This window comes from Athene noctua, chromosome 3 (assembly GCF_965140245.1).
Source record: "Athene noctua chromosome 3, bAthNoc1.hap1.1, whole genome shotgun sequence".
NCBI lineage: Eukaryota > Metazoa > Chordata > Aves > Strigiformes > Strigidae > Athene > Athene noctua.
In genome coordinates, this window is record NC_134039.1 from 18,843,873 (window position 1) to 18,870,373 (window position 26,501).

Below are 26,501 nucleotides of genomic sequence, written 5' to 3' on the forward strand. Positions count from 1 at the left end.
ACAGAAAAAGATAGCCAAACCAGGATAAACAGGAAATCACTTACTTAAGGCTCCCCTTCATGCATTATGTATACCTCGTTATCTGCACATTGAAATTAAAATATCCTGTATAATTCTTTTGTGGGCTTTGTGATGCAAATTTGTATGACTGTGACAGAGCCATTACACTCTGAAGTAGGAAAGATAGTACCTGATTTTTAAAATGAAGTCAGATTTCAAGATGACCAACATAAATTACAGAGACAGGAAAGGAAGAAAGCCCACTGCTGTCAGTCCACATTAATTTATCCAACAAACTGCTCTATTGAACTACAGGTAGTAATTAGAAAACATCAAAGATTCCCTTTCTTACCTCTGCTTGTTTTGCTTTGGGGCTATCAACTGGAGACAGAGGAAGAACACCATCACCAGATGACTGGATAGGGATTGATGGCTTGCATGGATCTAGGAAAAGCAAAAATGTTTCCAAAATCACATGACACTTCTAATTATTTTTTTACTGTTACACACAGCAAGTAGTGACAAATTTTTCAGATTTTTACAAATTCTAGACTAGACATTTGGAACACAGACAAAAATTCTGAAATGTCAAAAACGGTACAAGCTTTTTAACATATAAGCTTCCACAAGAAAAAGCAGTTAGGTTCTCGTGCTTCAGGAAGCTGTAATTAATGGATTCAGAACATTCTTCTCAAAATGTTAATGCAAGTACATACCCTGCCACTGAGAGTAGTAAGATGGTTCAAATCCAAGAGACTGTCTTCTCTTAAATCTAATAAATGTATAGACTATGCCAAATGCGATTACAATCATTCAAATACTGATGGGAAAGCTATTACCTTCTGTCACACTGCAAGAAGCACCTTCTGCTCCTTCTTCTTCATCTTCAGAGACTTTTAGTTCTGGCTCTTCAACACCATCCTGATGTAAGCGAAACTCTGCTTCTGCATCAGATGGGATGTCATCTGATCACAGATGAGGCAGGGGAAAAAACCAAGAGATCTTGGAAACAAGTCCATCAGGACATCTGTTTGTTATTTAAAAGAACTTTCATAATCCTTTCTTTCTATTCACATGGTGCTAGTCACTTTTATAACCTGAACACCTAAATGTTTCACTCCTTTTTTCTGTGTACTAATTAGAACCATTTCAGCAGTAAATGATGGAGTATTAGTACAAATAAATAAATTAGTAATTGAAGTCATACCTCACCAGTTTTCTGGAAATCTGTTAATGTTTTCTGGCATATGCAGTTCATTTTACACTAACAAGGGAAGATTTTTGGCATAATATTGTGGACTTTTCACAAATTTATTTATATTTCTGTTATTCAGCAGGATTAGTACTGAATACAGACCCAAGACGAAGCCCTCTAGTTAGCAGATGGTGAGAAATTTATTCTACAATCCATGGCATCAAGAGTTCTTTTTGTCCTTCACTTCTGGCTCTCTCTCTCTTGAGTATTTGAAACAAATTCATACATCACTAAAGATCAGGTTTAAGTACCCTCATACAAAGGTTTAAATGATGCATGGTGGTACCCTACCGTCATCCAGCTCTGCACCTGTGTCTCCCTCTTCACCTGCCTGCCCTTCCGTGTCTGCAGGCTCTGTGCACAACTCGTCCTCCACATCATTATCCTCACATGGAGCTAGAATATATTCAATATTGAGAAAAAAATAAAATAAAAAACCCCAAAAAACTATACAGTAAAAAGGTTCTATATTGAACTGTACCAACAGTGTATAGAGAAGATCTTTATTAACTGCTGCCAAAACAACAAATCCTGAAATGTGCCACCAGGAAAGACATCTATGGTGAAATGATACTTCCAGACTCCAACAAAACAAGGAATGCCTGCCCTCATCTCCAAGCCACTTGTAGCAAAAGCAGCCCAGGGCTTTTCTGAGCAACAGGACTTGTGAAAAATTAAACAAGGAGGAGACTGGGAGGACATCAAACCAGAATAAATTCTACTGTTCTTCCAGGAAGATTTTTTTTTTCTTTACCGCACCAGAACAGCTACCACCACTTTACAGCATATGCATATTAGGTGAAACCTGAAATCTCACAATGTAGCACAACTGTTCATCTTGAAATTAAAACAGGCTTTTGAAGGTGTAAGTCAGAGACAGAGTCTAGCTCTGGGATTGACCATTATTACATTTGGAAACTGTTTTAACTCTGTGCAGCTACCGTAGTTTTTGAGACTTGATATGCTGCACAAGTTAGTAGGACACAAATTGAGATATTTTAAAGTAAATTAAAAGATATATTGAAAATTTTCTGTTTACATATCATTATTTGATTTGTTGGATCAAAAAAAATCTTGAATTTATAACTCTGAAAAGGGCATTTGACATTGCTACTTCTGATTACAGGAGGAGAGCGAAGACTGAACTGTGGGGTCTAAATTTCATTATTAAATTATACTTTTTTAAAAAAACCCTAAACCTTATGATACCTTGTCCCACCTCTAGTGCTATGGATGATTTGCTTATTTTTTTTTTCTTAAGCATTTTTCATAGAACATATTTTAAATATAAAAAAAGCATTTCCAGGTTTTTTTCCACAGTAGAGGCAGTCAACTAACTACATTTTTAGATTTCTGCAGTGAGTTAGCATCAATTCATGTTCAAAACATGCAGACATATAACTCTGTTGTATATCCTATTGCAAATGCGTACAGCGTCAGCATGTATTATTATGCACAACGTTTGCTAATTATACAGGATATGGTCTTATAATGATGCTGACACATATTTATAACCCCCTTGGTTGATTCTATACCAGTAAACTAAGCAGTGCAAGTCTCCAGACCTGAATGCAGACAGTGTCATACTGTCATCTTTAGGAGGGCTCCTGGCATGACTCCCAACAGTTAGCCCCCATGGTAGGGCTAGAGGCTTTTTCCAGCAGGCTGTCCAGATGCAGCCCCCTGATTCTGAATGGCAAAGAAGTTTAGCCATATGGGAGTGAATCACATTGTACCAGCTTTCTCCTGAGTCAGGGAGTAGGCCCTGATCCTTTTTGTTTACTAGTGATGATGTGGCTTTTGTAACCATTTATATGCTAGCATTCCTAATTAAGACAATCTTGAAAACAAACCAACCCTCCCTATAACTGAGGTCTTGAAGCCTCTCCTCTTTCTCTAGTATAGGTTTTTGCTTATTTCAAAACACAGCCTTCAGTGGGTGGTTTGTCTTCTTCCTTCAATCTGAGAACTTTTTTTTCCATGCTTTTCCCCTCTGCAGCATTAAGACAGAAAAACATATGGGCTAGTTTATTTTCTGTCAACTACTGTGAAAAGGCAGTTGCAGTTACGTGTGATAAAGCACTGGCCTATTCCCTTACGTCAGAGACTTACTGAATCCAGAATCTTGCAGATGCCGAGAGAAGGAGATTGAATCATATGGCAAAGGCTGGACCGCCTACAGGGCTATTTACAAATCTACTATACAAAACCAAACTGTGTCCCAATCTGACTGTTGCTTAGGTATGCAGTATCCTATGCTATTTTGGAAATGATAATGACATAGGATGGTTTTATGATAGCAGCAATGTGAGTAATCTTAATCAAATCCACAAAAATGTAACTGATGTTAGGAATATCTGATACCACTATGTATTTGTGTCTTCAGATCCAGAAACTATGAACTGACATGAAACACATAGGAGGGTTGGAGAGAGGAGAAAATCAGTTCTTAAACATGTTGGTACACAAAACTCAACAGAAGATTACGGATGCATAGATAAGTAACAAATTGGTGCAAGGGTGGATCCCATTTTGAGGGACACGGATTGTTTTGCAGGTGGCTAGTTATATTATACATATACTGTGCATATACGTATATGAAGTTAGGAAAAAGAGCAAGAGGCCAAAAGCTGTCACACAATAACTCAGAAGCTACACGCTATAGCAGCCAGAAACTGGGATCAGCACTTGGTTCATATCAGCTAGCAACCATAAACAGACTGCATTGTGTGCAAACACCTTATAAACACTGCTGCCTTGCCAAAGCAGCAGCAGAAGCAAAGTTTTATAGGCAAGCTAGCTATTCTGATGTGCCAAAGCAACTTAGCCATAGATCAACCACCCAGACACAAACTGCTGCTGTTCCACTGATTTAAGATACCTTCATCACTTTACACAAATTTACTCCCTTACTCCAATCCAAGAATCTTCATGCTCATTGGTTTTGTAATAGAGCTTAGAGGACCATATTAAAAAATCAGTGGAGCTCTACCATCCTTCAACTTTCCTGAGGCGTTCCTAAATAATGTGAAGCCCAAGTCAAAGGAGACACAACAGTCATCACTATTCCTGAAGATCCCGGCTTCAACCTTATTCTTCTTTCTTGTTTTCACCAGAGAACTAGAGTCTGCAGTTGCTACAGAGAACTGCAATTGCTTTAAGCACTCTGTCACTTAATTTTTCAACTGCAAGAAGGCCCCGTGTCCTTTTAGTCAAGGAGCTAGGGAGAGAATAACTGGTCAGTCTTCAGTTTACAAAGCAAATCGAAGCACTCAACTATATTCCTCCTACTTTATTACACCCAAAATAACCTCTCTGTTTGGCCTGCCTTCACAAGGGTTACAACAAATGTCATGTTCATGCAAGAATGGACTGTCTGAGCAAGGCGTGCATGCACACTCCCCCTTCCTCCCTCCCTCCATGTCCAGTCATGCAGTAGCGAAAGGGCCGTAAGTTCCAGGGTTAAAGTACCAGCTCAGCTGCTGAAGGCATGGAGAAGAGACGGGCAAGGTTATTGTGCATTGGAATACATAGAACATCACCAAACTACCTCCAGGGACTGTCTCCAGCCACGCCTGTACCGCCTCATGGCGTACGGAGGGAAGGTCGGATGCTGAATTTAAAAAACAATAAATTGCAAGAAATCAAAATTAGACCATCAATAAGTGTCTAAAACAGAAGAGTGACAAAGGGAAATTTTTAAGTGGCAAATACAAGAATAAAATCTATTGAGATGTTAAAACAACCAATTTCAGGCTTGGGATTTAAATTGAGATAACATACGAATGTCAGGGGCCTAGAAAATACAGACAGGCACAGTGAGAAAAACACCATCTGACCAGCAGCTTGCTGCCACTGTACTCCACTTGAAAGTCCACAGAGGAGGTAAACTAAGAGATGAAAGACGTGAGCAATGACTGACGGACAGTTTTAACAGGCGCCCCAGAACCTGTGCTGCCTAGGTGAGAATGCCAGCAGGGGAAGAAGCGCACCCAAAGCAGAAAGAGAGGGGCTTTTATGTACTGTCATGCTATCCCAGGCTTTCACATCAAACCCTATTGCCACTGCTACTGATGGGCTCTCCAAACATCTCATACCACAGAATACAGCTCAGCCAGGAACAAATTTGTCTGTTGAACTCAGGTTGAAAACTTACAGCATATCCACAAGTACCTACTGGTGACAGCCCTTTAAAAAAAAAAAAATGCTGATATGCCTGCACACACCTGTACTGTAGGACAAAGTAATTGAAGCAGCTAATCTATTGATCAGGATTGTCCTAGTTTGCCACAGTTTTGGGGGAAGGAAAGGAAATACTGCCTTCCTTCCCAAAGGAAGCTGGAAAGGTGACAAAATAAGTTTTGGAAGGATCATCTTTTCCTGGCAGCTGTACCAATACACTACAGAAAAACAGGAATTATAAAATACAAATTAAAAGAAAAATTTGGAAACTGTAGTGATACAGACCCTCAAGCAGAAGCTAAAGTAACCTTAATTGTAGTAAGCTTAAGAAACTGTGTTAACATCTTTTACTTAGCCTTTTCAAACATTAAACAACTACTCTAGCAATACTGAATGTAACAGACAGTTGAACACAGCCTATTTCTGTGGTTGCAGTGGGAAGGGAATACCCATCTTTTATTTGTAGGGAGCAGATTTCATCAGAAAATCCCAGTGCACTCTACAAACTGCAATTTATAAGCATATCCAAACCGACCTGGAACTGTGCATCAAGTTACTCCAGGGTTAACAAAAACCAACAAACATCTAGAACTACAAGGAGAAGATAATTATCTGGAATGGAGCATAATCAAGCAACACAAAATAAAGCTCTAGGCTTTTTTAATAGAGATCAGTCATTAACTTCATTTCACATTTGATGTAAAACACCCCTTCCCACAGCATACTTATTCCCTCTACAATTCTGGCACAATGTTACAGGCTCTGAGAGAAGACTACTACTCATCAACTGCATGGTTAACATTTATTAAGCCTAGGCTTCTGCATAGGTAAAGCACTTATGACATACTTACCTTAAGACACACTGTAATATAGTCTAGAATAAGGTCACAGCAGGGACTGCTGGAAGGTGCTTACAAGAGTGCTAGACTATTGACATCTCCCCCCTCCAAGGTTTTCCTTTAAGTAACTGGCAACTCACAAAGGTCACACCTCACTTAAAAAAATAGATATATTGTCAAATCTTAAACACAGGGAGGCAAAACCACCACTGACCAGATTTGCAAGCCGTTTGAACCCCATTATTCTCTACTAATACCAGATGCACTTTGAAAAGCTGCAGAGAAATATGCTCAACACAGAAGGTGACCCTGTTCAATTTTTGCTGTAGTAGCCATATAACACAGCCCTTTCAGTGTTCCCTAAAGAGGTGTAGGAGTCCTTACTGCTACAAAAAGAACATGACAACTTCTATTACTCTCTGTAAAGTCAGTTACAGAGGGCTGACTGTCAGCACTATCAAATCATGTGTATAGTGAGGAAAAATGCTATGGAGTCAAAGCAGTCAGACAAATGGGTCAGAAGTTACGTGACTACAGACCTGAGAAAGCAGTCACTTTAAGTAGACTGGGACCTGAAAAGCAAAATGTTTAACCAGTGTAATTTCAGTGTAATTTGAAAGTAGTTCCTTTTCAATCGCTGCTACCCCTCCTGAAGTACACTGCTCTTGCAGGTCACAGAAGCAACAGAGTTGAACAGCTGCAACTGTGATCCAGCAACTGACAGTGCAGGGCTTGAGGGAGATTACCTCTGGAGGTGGAGGACTTTGATGTTGGGACCATTTTTTCCTCCTCCTCTCTTTCACGGATGTGTGTCCAGTGCACATCTGCCAGGATCTCCAGAGGATCAACCGGATTTACAATCTGCTGCAGTCTAAGGTTCCCAGCTAGCAGGAAGAAGGCATGGCATACCAGGTTGTAGGCAGGGCGTTATGAAGAACAGGGATGAAAAGATTGGAGAACAGTGGAAAGGAAAGGTAACACATCATAGGAAGGGAAAGAAGAAAAGAAGAAAAGAAAATATTACTGGCTAAGATCAGTTTGCAAGACAGACAGAAAAAGCTTAGCATTGTGTGTGCACACATACACCAATACAGCACTCCTCACACTTCCCATCAAAGCTGAACAATGCCATTCCAAAGGCAGAGAGATGCTATTAAAAACATCATCGTAGATTAACTCTATTGCAAGCAGCTTTGCTGAAATGAAAGACATTCTCTGGGTGTCCAACGGTGGGTGGTATGTAAATATCAATTTAGCAAAAATTTCCAGCTCCTTCAGCCTAGTCATTATGATTATTGATAAAGACATCTTGCTTTTAAAGGCAAGGGACAATCTGCATTTTTGTTTTGGTGCATCAAACTACAGGGCTTTCATTCTCTACTATTGGGTTAAGTACTCACTTCTATGCTGGGTACATATTTCTTTGTGAATTAAACTACATGATGGATCTCAGAGTTTCACATGTGTGTAAGTACATATGGGCACACACTTACTGTAGCACTTAAAACACTACTTTGTTTACTCCTGCTTTTTTGTATTGACTTGTTTGAAATATAGAATTTCTTTCTGAAAAACAGCATTTTCATTATGACTTAACAGACCCCCACCTCCCCAGAAGGGACTTCCTGTTGCACAAATGAATTCATTTAAAAGAAATTGCATTACTCCTCAATTACCTGCCTGCACAAAGCTCAGCTTCTTATGGAGTGTCAAAGGGGAGCAAGGGCACCTAAAACAACTAATAAGCAACTTGTTTAACTGCTGCAGAATACCCACCTTGGAAGCATCTACCTGGAGGTATTATATTCATAGATCCTGACTCTTGCTATCTCCTATGGGAGTATAGCTTGGGTTTTATTTACCCATAATAAAATAACTCATTCTATGGTGGACAGGTGTACAGTGTCCACAGGAGTAGTCTTCAAAAGCAAAAGACTCATCCTGAAAGGAAAATGCCCACTTGCTTTATGAAGTAGGAAGTCAATTTTCATAACAGCTGGATTACCACTGAGTAGGGCAAAACACTGTTCAAGCAGTTTAGAACCTCAAAAGCAGTTAGATTTTCATGTGGTGCACTAGTGTTTGAAGGAAACAAGAAACATTAGCAGCATTTAGAGGTTGCACTCATTACTTCCTGCTGTCTCATTTTAATGACGTTCCTCTCGCCCAGTCATGTTTTCCCCAGACGTGACAGTGTGTTTGGGACTTCCATTTCAGGAATATGTGAGCTTTGGCATTAAAACTGCAGAAGAATCAGGCAGAAGGAACTGCAGGAAGGACAAAATCACCAGCAGGTTATTAAAGATGAAAAGGGTTCAGACGCACAAACTCAAATGCAGAGCAGGATTCACAGATTAGCCAAGTATTTAGCCATTTCATGTCTCTGTTGCCTCATCGGAGTGTTTTTGTATCAATTAGCACAACCACATGGTCTCCCAGACCTACTGGACATCCTGCAGGGACAGGAACCTGGACTATTCTCACACCGTACCAAAGCACTCACATGCAGGCCCCAAGATGAGTAGAGTTAGCATTTGCATCGCCACACTAAATCTTGTGTTAAAAGGTTTAGGTTTGCCATCAATGGCTGAGAAGTATATAGCCACTCAGCAAGTCTTGAAAAGAGCAGGTCCCACATGATCTGCATGTTTTAAAATGGATTTCTCTGTGATTTAGACCAGTGTAACATGTACACCTTCAGTTACTCCACAAATCTCTAGACAGAGGCCTGAGCCTGTCCTGATTAGGACATGGGTCCTTCTCACCTTTTCCAGTAAATAAATAGCAGATTAGCCAGCCACGAAGGATTGCTGTTAACTGACTGCTAACAGGCAAACTTACCATTTACTTGAGGTCTAAATGCTTGAGAATTTAAAATGACACCGGCATGGCCTTCACTCAAGGCTGCCTGCTAAGCTTTTCAGAAGCTGGACGTTAATTGCATTTACATTTGAAAGGTAGCTTTCCCCTCCAGTTCCACCATAGCACCTGCCAGCACTTTATAAACACTGGGCAGTCTCAGTATTTAAGGGAATAAGAAGCCACCTGCAATTCAACTCCCTAGGACCCTTAGGAGCCAGGTCTAAAGCACACTAGCAATGGCAACTGGGAGAACTTCAGTTATGCTCTTCAGCCATCTTACTAATACTTCTTATTCTTACCATCAGAAAAGTTTAATTGTAAAAAATTACAACACCTCTTCCTTTTTTAAAAAAAAAAAAAGTCAGAAGCTCAGCTACAGTTGTTACAACCATAAGCTGCAAAATACGAGGTTTGACAACTCTATATGCCCTCTTACCTGCAGGAAGGCACTTGGGTTTTCCTCTTATGTAGTCTAGCTCTAATGAACCACAATGAGAGAATAAGGAATTAACAAGCTATTATGACCAAGTACTCCAAAAAAGCCAACCATCAGAAATAAACCACAGGAGAATGCCTCATGGAAAGAAACACAAACAGGTAGTTAGACTGGAATGTCAGATTAATTTTATACCCATTATATGTGTCCTGGTTCAGCTAGGAGAGGATTAAGTTTCCCCAGCAGAGAAGAGGGAAGGGATCTCCAGCCAGGTTATTCATACCATGCTGATGTCAGGTCTGGGCACGGGAGAGTTTGTGGCTTTGGTGATGGGAAGCACGCAAGCGAGCTGTCTGTAACCACTGCAGTATTTCTCTGTATATCTTTTGTCTTGTTTACTGTTATTACTGTTTATTGTTGTTATCATTGCTACTGTTGTTGTTCAGATTGTTTATCACACTGCTGTATTAAATTTCTTCTTATTTTAACCCGGGGTTTGTGCCTCCCTGCCAGCCCGACTGGCTGAGGGTGGGGGAGGGGCAACAGCAACATGGTCTCCAGTCCCAGCACAGCCTAAACCACCACAATATGACTGTTTGAAAAATCTTGAGGTATTACCACAGCTTGATGAGCTTCCTCCACAGACTCTCCCCACATACACACACTCACAAAGGACAACAACAAAAAAAATGCAAGTTTGCTGACACAGGTAATCTAAAGGCAGTACTTCTGATGTGTCCCACAAGTCTGACATATTGCACAGGTGCAATTAGTCTGTGTCCATGGAGCAAATCTGAAGCTCCTAAATACGTGGGGGCCACTGCTCATGCACATTACAGTAGCAAATTGTCCAGGCTTTCTAGATATCCTGAGGTACTTGGCAGCTTTATCTTTTTCCTAAAACCAGTTGCAATGTCAGACGTGATAAATGGCACTTGGACCAGGAGATGAAGATAACAACAGCTACTGAATCAGTTTTTAGGGAGCTGGTAAAGCAACTAAATAAGTTGATAAGTTGAAATAAAAAGAAACTTCTCATGTGGGACCTGCTCTTTAAAACATTCCCCCCTTCTTCGGGGAAATGGAAGTGGAGATGGTATATGGGTACCTTTAAATGTACCCGTGTCCTCTTCATTTGAGAGACGTTGAAGCCAGAGGCCTTGCTGCAGCTCTCTCTCCCAAGGGCAATACTCCCCCTCTACAGCAGAGGGAACCACACATCCATATATAACACCAGACATGCGTATACACACACAAGTGGTGGAGAGAGAGAAAGAGAGAAAGGACAGAATCAGAAAGAGAGACTGTCTGGAAATCCAGCAACTCCCCGTACTCCCACTGTATTCAAAATGTCTCACAAGAAAACTGCTCAAACAAAAGGTCCATCCAAGAACACCATGGTTTATCTGACTAAACACACAACATGCATGTTACCATACTTAAAAAAAGCAGTCTTGACTTCCACAAACTTCAGTTATGGAGATACAGCTCCTACATTGAAAAAGTAGCCAAGCAGCCTGCTGAACTCATCAACAAAACTGCCACTAAGACTCAAAAAACTGGACCTCTCCTTGCATTAGGCAGCCAAAGACCTTTATAAAGAAGCTCTTTGGAGTCTACTAGTCTTCACAAAAAGGAAATGTGAGTACAAAGACAAGATCAGCAAGAAATTTGGCATGGTGGTGAAACACTGGAAACATGTCTATTCTTAGCACAAACTTTGCATTTTGATGACTGAGACAAACATGGGGGAAGGAGCCTTTCCCTAAGATTTTCCACAGAAATCACTCAGAGCTAAAATGGGAACCACCTGAACTCCTTGATTTCCCAAGGCCATCTTTTAACTAATGAGAACTACAAGCAACTTCTTCTGGAATGCCCTGATGACAGTTACAGGGCCCTACCCTTTAGTGAGGCACTCTGCAAAACTGAAAATACTACCTCCACAATGCTTCCAGCTCTTGCTGCCAAAGAACAAAGGGCACATTCAAACCCAAGTCCCAATAACAATAAAAAAAAAAACAATAAAACAACACAGTGTCACAAAGCTGTGAATTGCACATGTTGGCATGGTGTATGGGAAGCATATTGAATAGGTACTAGTGCTGTAACTGCCCTGTAGGCAAAGATCTTCTGTATTCAGAACAGTCCACCTAAAGCTTTCCTTGACACTAACTCCCTCAAAAATCAAAGCAATAAAGAAGTGAAAGAAGAAGAAAAGTTTTTCAAGGCAAATCTTTCTCATTCTGTATGGCAAATACTCAACTCAGTTTTCCCTGCTGTCTAGCAGAAATGAAGGACAAATCAATCTGTCTAACCTTCACTTGACTCCTCATCTTCCTCCTCTTCATCTTCCTCCTCCTCCTCCTCTTCCTCTTCATCTTCTTTGTCCTCAATCTCATGATTTTCCTCAGCCTCAATCTCTTCTTCACTCTTTCCCTTCAGCAGGGCATGGATACGCACAGCCTCTTTCCATGGCACACCACCCAAGTCTGAAGGTGGTTGCTGAGGCAGCAGTAGTTCATCATCTTCTTCCTCATCTTCCTCCTCCATCTCAGACTCTGAACTACTGTAAGGGTTTAGAAAAAAAGATAAAGAAACAATTAGTTAATGTTTCCTAGAACAGCCCTAGACCACTGACAAGTTGTTTCAATACATGCAAACCCAAAATGTACAACGGAAACCATAATACTATTTTTCTGCTTTCAATATTTCATAGGCATTTTAGCGACAGCATTGCACATCAGCTGCAGTATGGTCCTTGTCCTGCTTCTTTTAAAGATGGTGAAGCAGCACAAAAGAGCCTGTGAAGCCAAGTCCAAATATTTGTGCAGCATTAATTGTTACAAGTTCGTGACAGTTGAATACAGCAGAAACTACTTTCTTCGTATCATATTGCTTGGGATAAACCGGTGCAAGAGTTCTTAGCAGTGCCAGAATGTAGAAGGTCACGTCTTTCAATAATGGCAGCTACTGCTAGCATTTTGGACAGCTAAGATGTTTTTGGCACTTGCTGGGGTGAACCACAAAAGACTTTGAGTAGAAAGAACACACAACAATCAGGCCAGAGGATACAGCATATGAGCTAAAGAGAGCTGGAGAAAAAAAAAATACATAATTTCTCACTGCTCTACATCACAGACATAACTATAATATGTATTCAGTTTAGTACACAGCGTACATAGTGACAAGAAACTGTAGGAAGAAGTGCAAGGCTAATAATAATAATAATGAGCTTCTTAATCTCACAGCAAAGTCTAAAACATGCAAAACACTAAATCATTAGTGCTTTTTAGTAGACATCTCTCTAACAGTTCCTCAGTATAAGCAGCAGGGACAAGAAATGTAACTGCCTATACAGTGACATTTAATCCAGCTCACTCTTACATGCTGGACTACCTAGAGGTACTGGGGAGAAAGAAGGTTGCATTTGTCCCTGGAAAATTAATGTGAACTACAGCACATTCAGAGGACATACCTGCATGGTGAAAAGGTCCTCTTCCTTTGTTTTTCTTTAACAGTTCATTGTCATTAAAAAGCTAGAGCAACAGTTAGATGCATATAAATCTTAAAAGGTCCAGATTAATCTGGATTGAAGAAAACTGTCTGTGAATGCTTAAAATTTGGGTGACTCATCTGGGAACAGTATTCTACTTCTGTTGCTTCCTTATGACAGCTATCACTGTAGTTAGCAGCCTTTGGCAGAACCCGTTCCATATCGGTAACAAGAGGGAAAACCAACAAGTTGAAAACAATGAAGTTTAAATTTCACGTAGGTCTATAAAATATAACTTGTAAAGATGTTGTAATTCTGTTTCCCATACACAGGTTTTTTTACAGTATGTGACAAACTGGCAGTTTCAAAAAAAATTACATATGGTGGCACTCTTATAGGTCAGATAAACATATTCAGGTGCAGGACTTCAAATTAGTCTAACACTACACAAACATATCATATTTACATAATTTTATTAATCTACATGTCTGAGAAACTAATAGCAAAGCTAATAAGGAAAACACCACTTTTTTCATGCTCTGATTGTCATGTACTTCTGTCCATAGGCTCTTAAATTCTCCTCAATGTTCTGCATATATATAACATTATTTTGCTCAAATTGCAACCCACTTTTTCACAGCATAAAGTGAATACTTATTTTTAATAGGCTGCCTGATTTTTACATGCTAAATACTGAACACATACACTGTTGCATGCCATGGGCTCTGCATATTCCAGGAGACTGAAGCATATTCCAAAGGTTTTATGCATATATTGTCACAGAGATAAAAAGTGATGTTCCCCTCCTCCCTGATTAACTCTCCCATCCTTTGGTATGCAAATAAACCTGACAGGTGCTGCATGTTGGGGTTTTCATGTGCTGTCAATAATGTTTACTGCTGTTCAAACTGTTGCCATGATTGCAGAATAGGATGAGCTGCTGATCTTCAACCAGCTGGCTTATCACATGTAATACTGATGACACAAATTCTTTACCACATAGCTCACTTTACCTTCTTTGGCTTTTATTTATAACTTGGTTTTTGTTTGACCTTTGAATACTGAGAAATTAGAAACTGAAAGATGGCAGTGAGATGGCCCAGTATAGTGGCCATTCCTTTCAGCATGGCAACCCTGTGCCACAGGAATTAATTCAACAGCTGAAACTTTTTTTTTTTTCTATAAAACAGAGATCAAAGACCAAAGTAGGTTGCTTTACAGAATTTGTATAAGCAGCTAAGTATCTCATAAAAAAGGGTACATACAGAGATTTAGTGCTGAGGAGAGGAACTGAAACCTAAACTATGGAAAGGAACCTCTTCTTTTCCCTTGCCATCCAGACCCACACAGCACAAGCTGCCCTATGGTACCGCCTCAGAAGGCCACAGGGTATTATACCAAAACTTCACATGACCTACTGGGAGTTACTGAAAGTTAAATGCAATGAAAAAGGTATCTCAAGGTTTTTTCTGCCCCTCAAAACTGTGTAATCAGGGTTTGGTTGCTTAAATGATTTTTTTCTCGTTGAAGCTTAAACAAGATTAACCCTCTTTTATAAAAACATACTGTGAATACTGTTTTCTGACTTCCTCTGCAGTGTGAATGCTCCTAAGTGTGTGTGTGATAGGAAGCTCTGCACCAAGTGTGTGGTCTCTGCTTGATTGAGAGCTAACACCTCAACGAACCTTCAAGCCCAATCCATCACTCTGTAAGACACAGAGGGAGCAAAGAGTTCCCCATCTCCTCTGCCTGCTCCTAATCCTGCAGTGCTGCACCAAGACAGTGAAGATGATCAAATTAGAGCTTTGCTTGGCTTGTCGCAGGGGTCAATCTTTTTATTTTTCTGAAAAAGTGGTCAGACTTCTTCCCTTTTTTTGTTTGGTTCTTTCATCAGACTGGTACATCTGAACAGAAAACACCTGATAATTACATCATCGAGAAAATTCTCTGATGTTTGGTCTGCACAGCCTTATCAATGCTCTGAGTAAATTGCTTGCCATATTTGGATTTGGGACATAGATTTTTCCAGGTCAAACTTGACAGGGAATTTGATGAATCTTCTCTTTCCTCTCTATCATAGACTGTGAGTTGCCCACTAAACACTGTTTTTCAAATGAAAAATTATACAGTTCAGTCTATTACAAGCAGAAATACTCAGGTAATTGCAGGTTATGGGGATGTATATAGGACAAAGAAAGCTAAATGTAACACCCTACAGGAGGAAATCAAACTCGCCGACCTACTAGTGTACTGCACTGAGTCTCCACAAACTTGCAAAACACCTCTTGGAGATGACCAACAGCTTTATGCCAAAATGCCAACACTCCACATTTTTAACTAACTCTTGTCCTTTGGAAGTCTTCTGCCATTTGCTGAGCGGGCCTACTGTGTTCTGATTTACTGAAATCAAGACCAATAATAATAATGATAATGTTCCATACTAGTAAATTTTGTTTGAGCTAGAAACATAAAGGACTAAAACTCCCTCATTATGCTTAATGCCTATATTGTCACAGTTGATATAATTCCTAGGCCTGAGCAGGGAGCTAAAGGAAGGATGAGTGAAGCAAGCAGAGTTTGCATCTCCTACAAATAGTCCCACAATTATTCAATCACAGCACTAGAGAAGACCTCAATTATGTAAAACGTCAAAATAGTTATCTTCTAAAGAAATTAATATGTTAAGAAATTAATCAAAAAGTATTATTTAGGTTTTGGAGAAAACAGCCATACAAGATATTACTAATTGCCAGGCACTTACATGAAAGCCACACCTTCATGAGTCCACACATAATGCATTCTCTGTCAAGGCTGAGTTCAGGCTACTAAAAGTCACCCCTTTCCAGATGCTGCATCTTCAAACTTATCAGATAAATAAATGACAGATTCTGTACTACACTAGTCCTGTAAACATTCTAATGAACATTTTCACTCCTGCATTCTTCACCACATCAATTCAGTTTAACATATATAAATGTAGTACAAAATTTCTCATACAGCCCTATATGCTTGTAGGATCTAAGTCTCAGGAAACCAACACCAGCATTTTCTGAGTTTATTTCAAGAAGCCTGCTGGACAGACTGATAGCTGAAAAGGTAAGGGTTGTTATCACTACAGAGAAAAGCAGATTATTAAAAACCATATTAAGAGATCGAGGCTCTGCAAAAAGTGTGTGATTGACTACAAAGTTCACAAGCATTCTTCATCAAGTATTTTCTCTCAATGATTCTTGCAACAACTATTTCCAGTAGCTGTACCTGCATATATTTGGATCCTGGTCTGCTTACTGATCAAGTGAACCCTGATGAAGTTTGCTGATGATACCAGGCTGAGTGTGGAAGTGGACACTCTCCAGAAGGGAGAGCCACCCTGCAGGAAGACCTGGATAGGCTGGAAGAGTGGGCTAACAAGAACCTCATGAAGTTCAACAAGGACAAGTGTAAGGTCTTGCACTTGGGAAAACATAATCCAGGAGTGCAGCACAGGCTGGGATCTACCTGGCTGGGGAGCAGGTCTGGGGAAAGGGACCTGGGGGTCCTGGTGGACAACAAGCTCAATGTGAGCAACCAGTGTGCTGCAGCAGCAAAGCAAACCAACAGGATAATGGGTTACATCAACAAGGGCATCCCCAGCAGAGATAAAGAAGTCATTATCCCACTCCACTCAGCGCTTGTCAGGCCAGACCTGGAATACTGTTCTCAGTTTTGGTCCCTGCTATGCAAAAAAGGTGTGGCCAGGCTGGAGAGGGTCCAGAGGAGGGCCACAAAGATGATCAAGGGACTGGGAGCCTGTCATGTGAGGAAAGGCTGAGAGACCTGGGTTTGTTCAGCCTTGAGAAGAGAAGGCTTAGGGGAGACCTTATCACCACGTTCCGGTATTTGAAGGGTGGCTACAAAGAAATTGGAGACTCCCTTTTTACAAGGAGTCACATGGAAAAGATGCAGGGTAATGGGCACAAGTTACTTCTGGGGACATTTGGACTGGACACGAGGAAAATTTTTCCCAGTGAGAACAAACAGCCACTGGAATAATCTCCCCAGGGAAGTGATGGATTCCCCAGCATTGGACACTGTTAGGATTCAGCTGGAGAGAGTGCTGGACTATCTTGTCTAGACAGTGGTTTTAACAAGAAAGGTTGGACCAGATGATCCTTGAGGTCCCTTCAAACTTGGTATGCTATGATTCTACAATTTTGCAGATAAAGAGAAAATTTGTGATGGTACTACATGTTTTTCAGCAGCCATAACTACTGCTTCAAGTTAGTATCTCTCAGGCATTACATCAGCATTCAGTCAAGGATTACATGCATGCCAAGCTTGAATCTTTAAATCAAAAGTGGTTTTGAACTGTAATGCAAAACATACAGAACAACTTTGGAACCCTCTCCCATTTTAATCCCTGTTCTGTTTGCTCAAAAGATTAACTTGTCTTTCTTACAAATGAAAAAAATATTTTAAAAAACCCTTCCAATTTAGGACTGAATTTCATGGTATTATGGCACTATAGGTGTCTTCTAAGAATGGTAGTAAGCTATTTAGAAGAATGGAAACTACAAGATAAAATACCTGTGTACATATGCAGAACATTTTCAACAACTTTAGAAAGGGCAACTTGATAAATAATACATTAAAAAAGCTAAGGGAAAAGCAAGCAAAAATCTGTTGGGATGGGTATAAAAAAAGATTATGGACAATGTGTGCTAACCTGCTGGCCACATCCTCTTCTGTTCCTTTGTCCAACACACTGCTCAGGTTATGCTCTGCCAGCGTCTCCTCAGGAACCTCTTCCAGTTCTTCTTCCCGCTGCAGTGACAGCCGGTAGTTCTCCAGCTCAATCCGCTCAGGTGTGCCACGCAGTCGCTTAGCAAGGCTGGGCTCTTCCAGCCCATTTACATTAGAACCTAAAGAATAAGCCAGTAAATAAACAATAAATGCAACAATCAGAACTGTAATGTTTTTAAGAAAATTGAGTAATTGGGAAAAAAAGGGCATGAGGCAGAGGAATGTAAATAAAGCAAGATAATACCTTATGTCATTATTCTGTTCACCACTACTGGCAGAACCTGCTTGGGAGCCAGACTGCAAAAGTGAATCTTAGTGATTTTGGCTAACCAATGCTAAAAAGGATGTTAAGTGTCCCAGCTGAGAGAGGAAATAAGGACATTTTAGCTGCAAAAAGTAGAGCTGCAACAAAGTCTATGTAGTAAGTACTGGGGAAGGCCTGGCCACAGACTGGATATATTCTACGAGACATAGAAATGCTATGGGGCAATCCTGCTGCATGTTAAAATTGTTACCAGGCGAGGCAAGACTATAGACTTAGGGAGCAAGAAAATATTATTACTAATTAAGGATGAGGGGGGAATGAAAAAGGCCCACTTAGAGCAAGTTTCAAAACTTTTTATAGACTTGAATTAATTTGCTTTTTAATCAGAGTTTGTGATGAAATGCACCACAGGGAAAAATCTAGGTGAGATGTTTACAAGAACAAATCCCCTGAATCCCCCAAAATTGCAAGGACAGATGAACCAGGGAGTTGGAGGAAAGTATACAGGAGCTTCATTCATTCACTGTGGCACTCAATGAATTAAAAGTCTAACCTGCATTCATCCATTTCTTTTAAAAATTATAGTATTTTAGCTTAAATACCATGCCACTGTTTACCCTTACCCAGCTTACTATTTACAGAGCCCAATCTTTCCAAGCTTCGGTTTTGCTTTGCTAAACAAGCCAAGTCTTCCTCTCATGAGATAAGCTCTTCAGTGTACTGATCATCCCCCAAGTCTCTGCACCTGTCCCAGTTTGGATTAATCTTTCCAGAACCTGCATGATTAGAATTGAACACAGCTTTCCAGATGAGGCCTTATCAGCATAACATATAACCCTGCCAGAAATCTCTCATCTGGTACACGGTGAGAACACACTTGCCTATTTATATGCCACATAATACTGGTGGCTTTTATTTACTCACTGATACTGAGATCTTTCTCCTTCTTTGCTTTCAACTGATAAGCACCTTGCTGGTAGCCAAAATTCTCAACACTTTCTTCATGCATGACCTGGTACTTTCTACTATTACATTGCTATTTTTAAAATTACAGTCTGCAACATTTTGCAGTTTTTAGTGTATGACGTGCCTATCCTCCTCTGCATTGCTGAGGGTTGGAATTGTTGTCTTAGCAATGAATTTCATTAGCATATTTTTTTCCTTTTATTTTTTTGCCAGTAATCTTTGTGAAAGTATTACAAACATCAGTTCCAGATCATTTTTTGTGGAACTCCACAGTCTGTAGGTGACAACTAACCCCATTATTTCCTTTTTCAATGAAACCTCAAATCTCTCATTTAAGTCAACTTCTTAGCTACTTGATGCTTCATGTACTACTCTGTCATTTTATCCAATTTAAATAATTATTTCCATGTGGCAGACTTCAAGTGCTTTACTGAAGTCCAGACTGTTCACATTTCCCTTATGGAGGCAGTCAGTTACTTTGTCAAGAAAAGCTATCAAGTTAGGCCAGGTCTTTGGTGAATCCATGTCAGATTTTAACACGCTTACCTTCATAAGGTCAAAGAACTTCACTTGCAGAACTAGCAGTCTTTAGATATTCCTTCAAAGAAGGGTTTTATCTGTTTAGATTAAGTGATATATACTTGTTCAGATCACCTTTTTTCTTTTATTTTTAATCGTTTAATTGAAAGTCATATTTCTGTCACCCAGCGGTCACATAGTATTACCCTGAATTAGGTAGTCAAGATACATCAGGATAGCTTGATGTAATCGCAAGTTGGTACCACAAAGCTCACAATTTCATTGTACAATTCTTCCAGTCTTCTGAGGCGAAGACTACTCAGTTGAATTTTATTTTCACTCATTACAGTATAGTAAGATTTAAACTTTGCTTCCATATTCATCAGGTTAATTTCATTTTCCAAATCTGGCTGCATACTGACTTCTTTTGCTCCCATGTCCAATCTCATTGTCCCAACGTGTAACTGGAGACCAAGTATTCATTTGATTGTCTGACTACATGTAAAATTGCATTTTATGTCAGCCCCATCGTCACTGTAGACACATTTCTGCTTTCCCTTACCTTGCTTTTACTTACATGCTTAAAGAATACAGCTGTTTCCTTTCCTTTCCTTTGCAAAGTCTAACCCCGCATGAGCTTTGGCAACGTTTACTTTATCCTGACACGTTTTGACCTCCAAGACAGTTTTCATTTTCTTTCTCCATCCTTCATAGTTTCTTCAGTTTATTCCTAACAGCCTTTTGTTCAGGGCAATTACCCACTCAGTATCTTAGTCTTCCACACAAAATTAGATAGGTCTTGCCATAATTAGTGGCATTTATTTCCAACCCCTCTCCAGCAAAATAAAATCTCATAAAGACAACTGCCAGGAGTGTTTTTCTCTCTTCCTTAGTACTATTATTGAACTCTTCTATGATGTGTCCAAGCGGCTTCTGTACCCTCAGCTGGAACTACAGGGCTTCTTTACCCTATAAATCCCAGATGCTTGCTCAGGTGGCAGGTGGGAACATTACCTTGTATTTCCAGGGATGCTGTTGTCTCTACTGTTTCCTGCTGTTAAACCTTATGTTATGTTAGTATTTTCAAAGTTTAGTGAAACTGGACTGCCTTTTGAGCTGGGATTCACATTTCATTTCATTTTCTCTAAAATGGTGATACCATCTCAGCCAAATCTATTTCTGTAATCTGTGTTACATTCTCCAACCCTGAGTTCACAGTAACAGGGGCACTGACCTGGAATATTGCTCTACCATTTCTGGCTGACAGTAAAAAAAACAAAGGACTATGGGTAACTCAAGAACACAAAGGTGAGGGAAAACAAAGAAGGAATATACTAAAATCCTCATAAATGAGGTGGTTTTCTACTACTTGGAACTCCATACATAACAAAGCCATCAGCTAGGCTCAGCTATTTCAACAGAAATATCTTTTCATAAGCTGTTTTAACTTATTCTCTTCTGACGCATAGCCCAACATAGCTGCAAAGTCCACAAGCAGAAAAAAAACCAAAAAAAACCCACAAACTTTTTATCCACCTGACATTATTTCACTCCTCTTGTTTTCTAACAATCTTAAGGGATTTTTGTCAGCCTTTTCAAAGTAAAACACACAGACAAAAAAATAATTCCCGTATAATTAAATTAAATTAATGGAATATTAAAAAAAAAAATGCTTGTTTGCTTGTTCCAGTGTTGCCGTATCTAACGTGGGGAGAAAGACTGGCAGCAATCACAAGGTAAAAGAGGGCTGAAAATCAAGCTGACATCTCTTTATATGCATTTTGTGAACACATACGATCTTTCAGGTATGGTTTTCAAAACAGAAATCATCATTGCCCTTCTCATCCTGAAGACCCAGTATAACTGGTACATAGAGAATCAAACCAATTCTATCACAGCACAAAGTGGGAGTGACCCAATGCAACTGTGTTAAAAACCCCTGAAAAGACAGAAAACCCGCCTAAACTTTAAGGCAAAAGGATGTGGTCAAGCCAAGATGTCCTGTGAGCCTGACAAGTACTTTGTGCCTCAAAATCGCAAAGAAGTAGGAAGGACATCCCCAGCACTTTCTCTAATTATATATCCATATACTTGAGATGCAGGATTGGTCACATCACTTCACTTTGCAAAGAAAACAGCTCTACATTGAAGAACTTGATACAGAAACTCAAATACCAGCTTCAGTGAGGGATTTCTAGGAGCTTGCTCTATATGGACCATTTGGTCTACTTGGTCTGTTGGTTTTGTTTCTAAAAGGTGCCATGAAGACTTTGCTGTCTGCCTGCAAAGCCATTATCAAACTTGTTACTAATGTGTAACAGGACCAATGCTACAGATAGCCAGCTTCCTGCACCATGAAGCCACCAAATCTCAGAAGGAAAAGAACTACTGTTCACAAACCTGCTTAAGGGATAAAAGCAAGTGTGAGATACAGGTATCGTTCATCATATGATTGTGTTAACAATTGGCTCATATTATGCTATGAAGTTCACACCAATTCATTTGAAGCTACAATAAGAAATAATAAATAGGGACAAGGAAGTCTGAAGCTTTCCTGCCCTCATATATATATATATATATATATATATATATATATATATTGCTATATGCATGGGCAAGGTCTATTCCAGCACAGTTACTGTAGCCTCTGAAGCTTATCCTCTGGAGGGGAAAGGTGCACCTCTCAAATCATTGCATTGTACTCCCCAGACTGTTCTGTAGCTTGCTGGCAGGACACAGCTGCAGAGTGCCCTCATTAACCATTAGCTGACATTCTACTTTATCAGTGCATCTGGGCCCACAGAGCCAAAAGTCAACAACCAGTCCCAGCTGAGAGAAAAGGGGTTGATGATGCTGTGTTTGCCAGAAAAAAAGTCATGTTACTAGACAGAGAGGGAAGCTACCTGAAAGCCAAGAGCAGCTTCTCATGCAATCAACTGATCTGCTAAAAATCCACAAACAATATCCAAAATAGGACACGTTTTAAAATCTGATTCTTTACTTTGGAAGAGTCAGTGGGCCATGAACATTACATAGATCATCTGAAGGGAACTGTTTTTCTTAACAGGACAGGCTGCTTAGCTATTGCATGAAAGCTGCCATAGTCCTCTATTTATCTCAGCCTTGACACAGCCTGACTCATGTAAAGAAAATCATATGATCAGAGATAACATTCCTACACTGAACCACTCCTTGCCTGCATGAATATGTCCTTTTCCATCAACTTTGGCAGTTACTGGAAGGCTTGAGAGAAGATCCCTTCTCGATTTTCCCCCAGCGCTGCCTTGTTCTGTAAAATCTACAGATTATTCTCATGAGCTAGATGAAATCTTGCCAAGGTTACTCCCTGACATAACATTTGATGAAGACGTAGGAGAAAAGTAGGAATCTGGGAACAATTAATTCATCCCAAAGGGAAACTACCTGCCTATTCTACTAGAATTTATTTTTCACTAATCACACAGTACCTCTAGACTTCCTTTTCTTAGTCCAATCTGTTAAGATTGCAAAACTCTCAAAGTTAAATGTCATCTCTTGTGAAGTGTGGGTCCAGTATTTTGCAGACTCAGCTGTGGCCTTAGAGAGTTACAGAAATTCAGATAAAGGAGTCTACTGTTGAACACGTGCAAAAGAAGGAAGGAATTAATACCTTTCTCAGGAAAACCTTCATTCTGGATTTCTCAAATCTTGTGCTTTTATGATAATGTGAAACACTGTACCCGTTTATTTTCACTTGTCTTTTCCAAACTCTTCAATTACTTCTACCTCCACACAATTGTTTGAGAAGACAACTATGTCAGATAAAAGAAATCCTATAGGAACAGCAGCATATTGCATATAACAAAGTCCAGAGATGGAAGATAGGAACTTTTCTGCGGGAGCTTAAAAGTGACGCAGCGAGCTCTGAGTCAGAAGGTCCTCTGATTTTGTTGCTATCATTTCTAAGAAATATCTTTTGGGGTATAGTTTCTGAAATGTGCTGACAGTTCAGCAAACATTATCACTGAGGTATGGAGAAGGCAGCAAATGAAATCCAGCAGCATTTTGAGGCTTCTCATTTTTCATCTGTGTTAATGTCAGCTGAGTTTCATTCTTTTCCCAGAAGTTTTACCCTCACCCACTTCAATTCTATTAACTGCCTCTTTGTGTTCCAACTCCACTTCTCATCCAAGGGCCTCAAAGTGCTTTACAAGTTAAAAAAACCCTATTTTGGAAGTAGGTGAGTACTGTAGAGGCATTGCACAAGTCCAGACACAGAGGTTAAATACCAGCAAGGCAGTCTCACAACAGACCAGTGACAGTGCCAGAAACAGGATTCAAAATGCCCAACTCCATTGTTTTCACTTTCAACTTCACTTTAAGTCAAGACAAAACACTTTAAAGTCAGAAAGGGACTAAAATATGTCGGATTTTAAGTGTAATGATTACGGTTGAGCAATGGCACCTCCTATGAGATGCTCTCTGCATTCAGCCTCTGTGTAAAAAAAAAAATAAAAATCTTAGTACCGAGGCTCATTGTTGAATGATACACATACTGAAACAGTAAGTCAATTAAGACATTCCATTTAAATCAGGGCAACTAATTTTTTCCAAGAGATGTAGCCAGAAATCCTTTCCTTAATCCTCCCCCAAATTAGTATCTAGCCACTGTTAACAATTTTTGTACTGCACAGTAACAGACACATAAAATATGTAGATGGCAACTCCAGGTGTGTTAAATGGAATGGGTTTTTTGAGTTAGGATGAAGTTTAAGGTTCTAAATCCAGATTCATCCATCCTTTAAAATTTATCTTATCTTTTAAGAAATGTCTCCAGGAAACCGCTGGAAAGAGCCCAGCAGGTCTGGTGAATTCTTGTCACTGCTTGTTCACACAGCCTCACATCACATACTGCAGAACTGCACATATCCTGGCAGCATCCCCTGAATTTTGATAAACACATCCTAAAAGCCAAAAAGGGTAATATAACACTGGCTCAAATAGAAACAAGGACACATTTTTTCAAACATAAATACTTCATAGTCATCAAAAGTCAATGTTATTTTGATATAATGTATCAACTTTCACTCTTACTATCCCTAGGGTATTCCCAAGTCCTCAGGAAACCTGAATTACTCATCTGTATTAAGAAGCCATCAAATCTTAAATTTTCTGATGTCTGCATTTCCAGTTTGGTCCATAGCACGTTCTGCTAAAAATAAAAGCCCTGAATTCAAAAAGGACAGTATGATAAGAACAAAGTCTATTCATAAGCAAGATAGCCAGAGTGTCCATGCACAGGACTGAAAAGGAGCTCAAACCTGAAGATGACCTTTCCAAAATTCTTCTGTAACGCACATCTTAACAATAAATAGTATCTAAGATTTCTAGAAGATATGCTCTACTGAGTCAAAGCTCTTGGAGTTTGATATGGAAATTGTACATAGGCAAACTGTCTTATGCACATTGGACTTGACCAATACAACTGTCCTTCAACTGACATTTAAAATCTAGGGAACTAAGGAGACACAGGGCAGAACAGCAGCTCTTTCTAGACTACCAGAAGAAAAAGGGTTTTGCCACCGAGCAACTAACATGCTTGAGACCTCTATTACCATGTCAAGGCTCAAGCCTCAAACTGTCAGTCTAGCAATTCTTCCTAGCAAATCGGGGACCTAAAGAGAGAAATGGGGAGATAAGCTATACAGACAGAGAGGTGTTTTATCTAAATATCCTCTGATGCATAAGTACCCAGCAGAGAGTTATTAAAGAATCAGCACTACTGCCAGTGCTCACCAAGAAGTTTTATATCATTACTTGATTCAACAGCACACAGCAGATGAAATAAAAATCAGTGAGATTCCTATTGGCATCTACTGATTCTCTAATGAGGAGCAGAGAGGCTCCCAAGGTCCCCCAAACCATTATAATATGTATGGGAACAACTGACAGCTAAAATATTCAAGAGATTCTGAAACAGATACCCCAGAAACAAACACATGAAGATGTAAGTACTCCTCCACACATTCCACAACCTCCAACTAGAATTAAGTTCCTCATATCTCAGATACTGTCAGTAAACGTGGAATCCTCTGAAACATAAATTGAACTGACTACTGAATGAAATCATATTTTTCTGTTATGGGTGCTGCAATGTTTTCCCCCACCCTCACACAATTTTGGTTAAAATAGACTTCTAGATTTGTCAGAACAGACACTGACAAAACACTGCTTCCCACATCAGTAGGGCAAGGCCTAGAAACAGCTGTCAATTTGACTGATCTGACCTTTCTTTGTTTTTAGTGGAAGCAACCAGAAGTGAATATAATTAACCAGTTTTATTTCAAGGTAATTTGTAATTTATAATTATGTCTTGAAAACAAATATAAATCATTTGCAACTTATACTATAAAGTTATGTTTGAGAAATAGATAGTGGTTTTCATAGGCAGATGTAAATCAAATTAAAAGTTCGGTGTATGGTTTAACAATACAGAAAAGTTGTCCTCATTACAGCAGAGGTATAGAATAATCCAGAAGTATAGCTATTTTTGACTCCTGGAAAGAGCCCAGTGTTGTAGCTGGTGGGTGGAGAAAAGAAACAGGGGAAAGGAGGTATTAGGTCACCTAATCCAAGCCCTAGGGAACACTGCTAATCTTGAATCTCCTTGTTGCATCTTTTCTGGCAGAAAATCTTAACATTTGTACACATTTCACTTATACCGCTGTCCAAACAGGTTTCCTGCATTAGAGATATAAAATCTCAAAATCAATTTATATTGTCTGTTAATTATTGGTGTATTTATTATTCAGGAATATTGTAACAGTAACATATTACCCATCATTTTCCATTTTGTTCAAATCACCTCAGATATCTGAACTCTATCCAATATTTTGATCAAGTCTATCAGATGTTGCCTG

At 39.6% G+C, this 26,501-nt stretch overlaps 1 protein-coding gene across 14 annotated transcripts in view; it reads right to left on the reverse strand.

Moving 5' to 3' along the window:
- MICAL3 (microtubule associated monooxygenase, calponin and LIM domain containing 3) overlaps window positions 1-26,501 on the reverse strand; it is a 172,982-nt gene that overhangs the window by 40,415 nt on the left and 106,066 nt on the right. For 9 of the 14 annotated variants that reach the window (XR_012633383.1, XR_012633384.1, XM_074902176.1 and 6 more), the window contains 7 exons: window positions 17,776-17,971; window positions 11,893-12,143; window positions 7,023-7,160; window positions 4,806-4,868; window positions 1,547-1,651; window positions 840-965; window positions 353-444 (listed from right to left, as the gene is read on the reverse strand). Coding sequence is in view for 12 of the 14 variants with exons in the window: in XM_074902176.1 (XP_074758277.1) it covers window positions 353-444; window positions 840-965; window positions 1,547-1,651; window positions 4,806-4,868; window positions 7,023-7,160; window positions 11,893-12,143; window positions 17,776-17,971 (971 nt within the window). In the remaining 2 variants the exon portion in view is untranslated. Of the gene's footprint in view, window positions 1-352; window positions 445-839; window positions 966-1,546; window positions 1,652-4,805; window positions 4,869-7,022; window positions 7,161-10,682; window positions 10,773-11,892; window positions 12,144-17,775; window positions 17,972-26,501 lie in introns of all 14 variants that reach the window. The other 5 variants (XM_074902179.1, XM_074902171.1, XM_074902168.1 and 2 more) reach the window with 4 other exon arrangements.